This window comes from Crocuta crocuta, unplaced genomic scaffold (assembly GCF_008692635.1).
Source record: "Crocuta crocuta isolate KB4526 unplaced genomic scaffold, BGI_CrCroc_1.0 scaffold755, whole genome shotgun sequence".
NCBI classification, from domain to species: Eukaryota; Metazoa; Chordata; class Mammalia; order Carnivora; family Hyaenidae; genus Crocuta; species Crocuta crocuta.
The window spans coordinates 740933-749708 of NW_027531305.1; the positions used below are offsets into that span (position 1 = coordinate 740933).

At 58.0% G+C, this 8776-nt stretch overlaps 1 protein-coding gene across 1 annotated transcript in view; it reads right to left on the reverse strand.

Moving 5' to 3' along the window:
• Nucleotides 1-692: 692 nt before the first annotated feature.
• RASAL3 (RAS protein activator like 3) overlaps nucleotides 693-8776 on the reverse strand; it is an 11891-nt gene continuing 3807 nt past the window's right edge. Inside the window, exons 6-18 of the mRNA XM_077771619.1 lie at nucleotides 8535-8605; nucleotides 7785-7911; nucleotides 7604-7702; nucleotides 6612-7154; nucleotides 6098-6242; nucleotides 5697-5841; nucleotides 4599-4835; nucleotides 4257-4458; nucleotides 4034-4152; nucleotides 2759-3149; nucleotides 2310-2467; nucleotides 1719-1782; nucleotides 693-1614 (exon numbers count right to left, since the gene is read on the reverse strand). Of these exons, the coding sequence (XP_077627745.1) occupies nucleotides 1471-1614; nucleotides 1719-1782; nucleotides 2310-2467; nucleotides 2759-3149; nucleotides 4034-4152; nucleotides 4257-4458; nucleotides 4599-4835; nucleotides 5697-5841; nucleotides 6098-6242; nucleotides 6612-7154; nucleotides 7604-7702; nucleotides 7785-7911; nucleotides 8535-8605 (2445 nt within the window). The 3' untranslated portion in view covers nucleotides 693-1470. The remainder of the gene's footprint in view (nucleotides 1615-1718; nucleotides 1783-2309; nucleotides 2468-2758; nucleotides 3150-4033; nucleotides 4153-4256; nucleotides 4459-4598; nucleotides 4836-5696; nucleotides 5842-6097; nucleotides 6243-6611; nucleotides 7155-7603; nucleotides 7703-7784; nucleotides 7912-8534; nucleotides 8606-8776) is intronic.

Below are 8776 nucleotides of genomic sequence, written 5' to 3' on the forward strand. Positions count from 1 at the left end.
CTGGACTTCAGCACCTCCACGCCCCTAGAGCTGCCCTAGGTCCCCAACGCTAAGCCCCTTTTTTCCATCTAACCCCAGGATCACAGCCTCCAGAACTACCCTATCCTGAATACATAACAAAGCTGCCACCTTCTCCCATCCACCACCTTTCCACATGTTCAACCACCCATTCATCTCCCCACCCATTCATCCACACACTCAACCAGTCAACCACTCATCTATCCATTCAATCAACTAACCACCTATCCATCCATCCATCCAAACACCCACTCAAACCACCCATTCACTTCCCATCTACCCACTCATCCATCCACTACTCAACCAACATCTGGTCCTGTGAACCAGCTAGCCACTCTCGCAAATTCCAACAACCATCCACCCATCTGAACACCCACTCAGTCCACCCATCCACATCCCATCTACCTACCCATCCACCCACCACACAAGTAACTACTTATCCATACAACCAAGCAAGCGTCCACCTATCCCTGCACACATCCTTTCACCCAGCCATGCAGACATCAGTTGCACATTTACTTGTCTCCTCCGCTAGAATGTAAGCTCCATGAAGGAGTCCCGTCTGCTTTGTTCGTTATTGTTTCACCACTGCCTAGCTCAAGTCTCAGGAGACCCCAACAAATATTCACGCAATATATATATATATAGATATATATAGATATATAGTCACTTACTCAGTTAACTCACATATTTATTTTCTACTGTAATCCAGGCCTTTTTGAGGCTGACATACGTATCCCAGCTACCCGCCTACGTACTCACCTACCAGGGCAAATATCCACCAAATGCTAACCTATTTATCTGCCTATTGTCCCATTCACCCTACCTCTCACCCATCCGTCCACCTATGATTCAAATGTCCACCCACTTACCCAAACAACACCCACGGAGCTCAACCATCCTCACACCTACTCACCCCTTTCTTCATCTGCCTCACAGACCCATGCCTTCCCTGTCATGAGGGAGATGGTGTGGGATTGGGGGGCCTAGAAAGATGCTCTCATCTGGGGACTGGGCCTCATTGAGAAGCAGGTGCTGCCTCTAACAATGATGAATGCCTTTTATTGAACACCTTAAACTATGGGTCTTCAAGAAACTTTAGGTCCATTTTACAGATGAGGAAATTGAGGTTCTGACAGAGTAAAGGTCTAAGGTCACACAGCTGGGTGAGAATCTCCTTATGTATCCCTTCCACGAGACCTCCAAATAGGAGAGAATTTGGGAGACCTGAATGGTGGGAGGGGGGTGCTTTCTGATTGGCAACACTTAGGGGCAAAAAAAATCCATCGATGTTACTGAAATCAAAATTTTACTGGGTAACCTCATAGTGCCAGACTTTTTGGCAGCTACAGCTGCACTTCCCACTGTAGGCCACTTAGGGCTGGAACAGGGGTCGGACGGACCTCCAGGCCGGCTATCTGCTCCCAGACCACGTGAGGCAGGGCGGACAGCTCAGGTGGTATCTCCGTTGATACAGGGTGGTTTGAGGGGGAGGGGCTGGCTCCGGGATCCCGGCGTTCTTGAAAGAAGCTGCAGGCTCTGCACCGCATTCCTCAGCTGGGCCTGAGTACTCTCCATCTCAGCCAGGCGGCGCTCCTGGAGAGGCAGTGGCAGTGGGCTCGGAGCCAGGGGAGGGTTGCACCCCAGCCCTGGTTCCCTCACCGCCCAGATCTTCCCCACGGCTGGGGCAGGGGTCTCACCAGACTTTTCAGCCTGTGCTCTTCACCGCTTGGAGGGCCACTCTCTGGATCCAGCTGCGAGGTCCTGTGGGGACCAGGGGCAAGAAGGGAGGGTCGGAGGCTGAGAAACTCCGTTCCAGCTCCGGGTTGGACAGCCAGGCAGTCAGGGAGGCGGGGCTTAGCGTGAAGGCGGAGTTTGTCTACACTAGGGGGCGGGGCCTAGACAAAACTGAAGCCCGGGCTGAATCAGAACCTTGAATGGCTGGGAGGAAAGGACCGAGCAACTCTTGGGGGCGGGGCTTGGACAATCTGGGTGATGTAGGGACTGGGATGGAGGTGTGACCAGACTGAGAGGCCCGGGACCAATCTTTCGGGAAGGGACTGATTGAGGAGTGGGGCCTAGAGGATAGGACTCGCCCCCGAACTGGGGTGGGAGGAGCTAAGAGGCGGGAGAGACAGGTGTGTTGGGGCGGGGCTGGCAGAGGGGCGTGGCCTGCCAGGGGTGATTTGGGCGGGATTGAGAGGCAGGGCCTGCATGAAAGTGGGGCCACTGCAGATCTGATCACAGCGAGCTGACCCGGGGGCAGAGCTAATGGAGACGGCGGGGCTCACCGTTGGCGGAGCCTGGAGTCCAGCTCTTGCATCTGGCCCTGAAGCTGCTCCTGCTTCTCCTTCAAAGCCCGGATGTGGGTGCCCAGCGACTGCACGAGGCTGGACAGAGTCTTCTGTTCCTCGCGCAGTGCGGCCACCTCACACTGCAGCTCTGCCAACTGTGGGAATAGAGCAGCTGTAATGTGACCCGTCGTCCCGCCCCACCTTCTCCCTGAAAAACCCTGACCTCCTTGTCCCTTGCGCTCTGCCTTCTCACTGCCCCGCCCCGTTAGGAAACCTCGCTCTAGTTTTGCAAAGGAGGAAACTGAGGATCGAAGAGGCTTACAAAGTTAACTAGTCCCGTGGTCACACAGCGCAGCGAGCTCGGTATTTGAACCCAGACCTGCCGGCTTCTTGTCTTTCCAGCTTCGTCTTCCCCACTCTGTGCACAGACCTGAGCTGGACCTCACCTTGCCCACGGGTCGGTGCGTGCCCAGCGCCTGGTCTCTGTCCCGCGGCTGGTCCAGCTGGCGCTGCCAAGGCACCGAGGGCTTCCGAGGCAACGATGCTGAGGCCCCGGTCCAGGGCCGGCCACGGGGAGCGGGCCCCGTGCGTAGCGAGCTTTTGGGTCGTGGCCGGGGCCCTGCAGAGGGTCGGCGACGAGCCGGGCGGCCCGCAGGGACGCTCTGCGTGCGCTGCACCGGCCGGGGCAGCCGCGGGGGCCGCTCTTCGTCCGGCTGCGGTCGCGCCCAACTCCCTGCGCCATGAACGCTGCGTAGAGACTGGCTCTTGGAGATGAGTGGGGTGTGCTTGGGGAGATCCCGGGGAGCCAGGAAGCCTGGCTTCTCCCCTGCAGAGAAGCTGGGAGGAGAAAGGGGGAGCTCAGATCCTTGACTGGCCCCTGAGTTGACCCCAAACCTACCTCTGACCAGAAATGATTTCACTTCTGATCTTTTACTTCTATGCGACCCTGTCGCTGAGGGAATCACATTTTGACCTCTGATCTTGCCCTGGACTTCTGACAACAGTGTCCTCTCTATGATCGTCCACCTGACCCCAATCTAACTTTTGACTTCTCTAGCCTTACCCCTGACCTTTGACACGATGTGACTCTTGACCTGGTCATCTCTGTAACCTTTGATTCCAATCTGACCCTGGGCTTGACCTCTGCTCACAGGAATACCCCCTTTCTGCCTCATCTGACCCTCCTTTTGTCCCTGACCTCTGACCTGAAGCTGACCCTGTCTGACTCCTCACAGACCATGGTCCCTAACTGTGACCATATCTATGACTTTACCTATACCCCTAGACCCCATTTGACCCCAGGCATGACTCTGCTTACCATATGAACCTGTTCCTGACCCTTGTTGACGCATCTTAACATCTGACCCTGATCGGACCCCTGATTTGACCCTATCCACAACCTCTCACTGAAATCTGACCCTCATCACTGACCACAATGTCACTTTCTCTGTCTCACCCCAAATGTGACCTCGCCCTGACCTCTGCAATGACCAATCCCACCTTGGGCTCCAACCTGACCCAGTCGGATACTGTGAGTTTCTCTCTGATTTCTCAGGTGACCCGTCTCCAGCCTCTGATCTTTATGCAACACTGTTTCTGAGAGAGAATCCCGAAGTGACCCTGTTCCTGACCGCTGACCCCAGTCTGACCCTGTGCTTGCCTTTGGTTCTGCCTCTGCGCTCACCCATCAGAAATGGACCAGACTTGAGGCAGCAGGTTACCTGGAGTGAACTTGGGCTGGGGGTGGCGGGAGACGCATTGGCACAGTCACGGGTACAGGCCGGCCCTCCTCAATGGCTCGCAGGATGGTGGGCAGCGGCTCCAGGCTGTCACGGGTTGCCTGGTGAGGCGTTGCCAGGAGAATGGCAAGCAAGCTCTTTAGGGCCAGACGCTCCCCGACCTCTTGCCTCCCTACCCCACATATACCCTGGGCTCTGGCTATACCTGGTCAAGTTCAGCAAAGATGGTACAGAGCTGGGCGTGCAGGACTGCCAGCTGGAGGGCTAGGTCACTGCTGCCCTGGTAACCACTGGGCGCTGCATCCACATCCACCATGGCCACTCGGTCCAGGAAGTGTTGCATGGCTGGCCCATGATCCTCCAGGAAGCTATTCATGAAGCCCATGTAGGCCTCCTTCTCACCAAACCTGGGTCAAGGGCAGACTGGGTGGGTCAAACTAGGCATCTGCCACCCCATTCCCCTGGCATGCTCTCGGGGGAGGGGGTGTCCCAGCCAGGGGGCACCCAGCCTCCCAGCTAAGGATGGGGTCAGCCTTCTAGCACCTACGGGGCACTGTTGGCGAGGTTCTGGATGACCTTGGCGATCAGTGTGAGGGCGCGGGCTGGGCCAGGTGGGGGGTGCTCTGGTGCCAGACCGAAGAGGCTGGGGGCCAGGATGGCAGGACACAGGAGCCGCAGGAAGAGAGAGGCACACACCAGTCGGGGGCCCAGTGCCTCAGAGCCACGTGCCTTGCATGCTTCTCTCCAGTCTGAGAACACAGTGCCCAGCTCCGCTGGGAACCAGCTGGGGCAGAAGAGGCAATGGTCAGAGGAGGAAGGTGGGCATAAAGGTCATACTCATGTTAAAGTCCTAAGGTCAGAAGTCAGGAGTCACCTGCATTGTGGGTGCCAGGATTGGGGACACTGGGGATAACACTTGGATCATGATTTATGGTATAGTTATCACCTCTGGGGTCAGTTATCTTGGAGATCGGGATACAGGTTCGCACGGGGATAGAGTCCATGAGCTTGGGATCTAACTATAACTGGATAGGAGTTTGGGGTGCCAGATTACACTATATAAAGTAGGATGGGCTTGAAGTTACAAGGTAACCCAGGCTCAGAAATCATGGTATTGATGTCCCAAGTGACGTGGGACTAGACCTTTGGTTCACCTAGAGTCAGAATCCAAGGAATTGGAATCCCAGTTTTCTTGTGATGGGATTTGGGGATCAGGGTCATTTAAGGTCAAGGGTCACGGGATTGGGGGTTAGCATCACCTGGAATCAGAGGTCATGACTGAGGTCCTATGTTAACTGGGGTCAGGTGGCATGGAATTAGGGTATGGGGTCACCTGTAGTTAGAGGACAAGGAATTGGGTCCCAGGTTATTCGTGGTCAGTAACCCCAAGTTGACGTGACATTGGGAATGGGTTGCCAGATATAGCAAATAAAATTTCAGGACAAATAGTAAACTTGAATTTCAGATAAGAAATGCACTTTTTTTTTTTTTTTTTTTTTTTGGTAGTATCAGTATGTCTCAAATGTTACATCGCATTTAACTGGGCATCCTGTATTTTACCTGGCAACCCAATTAGGAGTCAGGGGTATTAGCACAGTGCATGAGATGTAGGGGTAGGCTCAGGTGCTGGGGCCCTTATTCTTACTTGTAGGAGTGGATGATCTTTTGGAAGACTTCCTCACAACTGTTTCGCAGCCTGGCCTGGTGCTGTGGCAGCTCTGGGCCCGGGTACTTGCTGGGGTCCACCTCACAGTCCTCGGTGGAGACACAGAGGCGCTGCACCACCTGCCCTGCAGTTCAGCACAGCCAGACAGGGGCCAGGGCATGACCACCAGAACCCCCCACCACACTTGGCCTCCAACTCCATCTCCAGCTTCCTCCGGGGACACCTAACATCTCCGGGGGAGTCCCCAGTTGCCGCCAGGATTTCAGCACCCCTGAAGGCACCACCCACTACCAGCCTCCAGGTTACCTAGGAACTCCCAGGTCTCCCTTGGGGTTCCCGAGCCCACCCAGACAGCCTCTGACATTCACTCTCTGGCTCACCCAGAGTCTCTTGGAGGTAATCCTGTGCCACCAGCTTCATGTACTCATCGATGGCCTTGGTGGCCAATGTGTTTTCCCGGAACAGCAGCGCCTCACGGCCTCCACTGCGTGCCAGCTCTGCGGTGCCCAGGTCTGTCACCAGTGCCTGGGCACAGTGGGGTTCATGTTGCGCGGAGAGCCGACAGCCAGGGGGAATACGAGCCCTAACCCAGTCTCACACCTGGGACACAGGCCCCGCCCCTCATAGCTGCTGCTCAGGCCCTGTCGTCACAGCTAGGGCTCACAAGGCGGGAACCACCACCCCTCACAGCAGAAATTTAAATCCTTCAGCTCAGAGTCTCAGTTCAGGCCCCACCCCTCGCAGCTGAAGCTCAGGCTCCTCCCCTGATGGTGCCCCGCCCCTCGGCTGTGCACCTGGGGTCCTGCGCCACCGGCCCCCCTTACACCCTGCTCCCCGGGGCACGCGGTCAGTCAGCCTCTGGTCACTCGGGTCCGCCCCGTCGCAGAGCCGCACCTGAGCCCGGCCGGTGGCCTGCAGCACGCGCACCATGGCAGCCGCCAGCTCCTCCTTGGCTTGGGCCGACAGCGCGGGCTCCAGCGCCCCGCAGAGGCGCGCGTAGTGGAAGGTGAGGAACTCCGCCAGCTCCTTGTAGCGCTCGGACGGCAGCACACGCAGGCGCCGCGCTCGGATCCGCGCCCGCAGCGCTGCGCCTGCCGGCGCCCCGAGCAGCGGGAACCAGCGCTCCAGGCCCGCGGCGGGGGCGCGGGGGACGCCCAGCTCTTCCAGTGCCAGTGCCACGCGGCCCAGCGTCGCTCCCCCTGGGCCAGCTCCGCGCAGCCGCAACGACAGGCGACGTGCCGGAGGCAGCGCCTCGAAGTGGAAGCGCTCGGCCCAGAAGAGCTGGCCCGGGCCAGCCCGCGGCGCTGTGCGCGCCAGGAGCGCGCCGTCCAGCCACAGCTCGGCGCGCACTCCTGCGGTCCCCGCCGCCGCGCGCGGCAGCCCTTTTGCCTCGTGCACCCACACGCTCAGCCACGTCTCCTCCCGCTCCAAGTTGTCCTGCGGACGCAGTGGAGTGGGTTGGGAGGAGGCGTCGGTGCTCGACGTGGGGACCGTACCCCCAGGGAGATCGCTGGGCCCTTGGGGGATGACAGGGCCCACGGCGGTCTTAAGGTGGTTCTGCGGAAGCCCTCTAGCTTTTCTGGGCTCTCGCGTCGAGATCCGGACCCCAGGGTAAGGAGGGGTAGCCGCGGGGTGGGGACTTGGCGTTTGCCTGGTAGGCGGGGCTTTGGGTGCAAATAGGGCCCGGATTGAATAGAAGGGACGCGGGTTTTGTGCCAGGGGCTGGTAATGGAAGGAAGCTGCGGACGGTCTCGGAGTAGTTGCAAAGGTGTTAGCGGGGAAGTGTTTCTCGCAGCCGGCGTTAGGGCGCGCGTGGGCGGTGGGTAGGGAAAGGGCAGGGCCGAGGCCGTGGGCGGGGCCTCCAGGTCCTACTAATCCGTACCGACCTGGCTGGGTTGAAAGTGGCGGCGAAGGTCCTCGATCCAGCGGTCTCTCTCAGTGGCGGAGCGACATGAAAAGCAGCGGCTCCCGCCCGCCCAAGTTACCTGTGGGGGATGAGGATCCAGGGTTGAGGACAAGGGCGGCGCCCAAAGGGTCTGGGTCAGACGAAGAGTCGTCTGCGTTTACCTGGAAGCAATGGGGCTCCTCCAGGAGGCTGGGGTGCAGGGGCCAGACACGCACATCCCGCTCGGCCCCCAAGTCCAGCTCAGAGAGTGTGGCCAGCGATTCCCGAGAGCCCAGAGCACTGGGCGTTCTGAGGAGGGGGCGGTTCAACAAGTGGTCATTGTTCTCTCCTGACGGCCAACCCACTCCCTATAGCCTGAAGGGTGGAGGGAGGCCAGGATGAACTTGAACCTAAACTGGACTTGAACCTAACCTTCTAGGATACACTCAGTTCCTTATGGTGGCCTGTATGACCCCATATGGTACAGCCCTTGTCACCTCTTGACCTCATTTACCTCCACTTAATCCCTTTCTCTGAACTCCAGTCATACTGGCCTTGTTTTTGTCACTTCATCTGGCCCCTTGGCCTTTGCACTCCCTGTTTCCTGGCCCAGAACACTTTTCCTGACCCTCTTGGCCTGGTTGACTTCCATCCATCCTTCAGATCCTTAGCTCTTAGCTCATCCTTCAGATCTGATGCTCCCAAACCATCGTGTTGACTTAGTTCCTGATTTAGAGTTATTGTGTCAGACTCTGCCCCCACCCTTCGGGGGAGGGGTAGTTCCTGCCGGGGTCTTTCAGTGGCCCCAGCATTGCTCAACATGTGGCAGGACACAGCAGAGGCTGTATCGGGGTTTTTGATGAAGGAGGGAATGATGGGCAGGTGGAGGTGACAGTGCAACCCCATCCCTCCGGCCCCTCAGAGATTCTTACCCATCCCGGGAGGCATTGGCTCCGAGCTCTGACCTGGCCTTTTTCTTCTCTTTCAGCCTTTTGAGCAATCCCTATGGGAAAGGGGACATCAGCCGGGCAGAACCTTGTTCTCCCTCCTCAGCTTCTTCCCACCCCCACCCCCCAGGGTGTCCTGGATGGTCTGCTGGTTTGAGGGGACCACAAGCTCGGGCTGTATTAGCAGTAATAATAAAGGCAGCCAACAGCCCCCCCCCCCCCTTTCT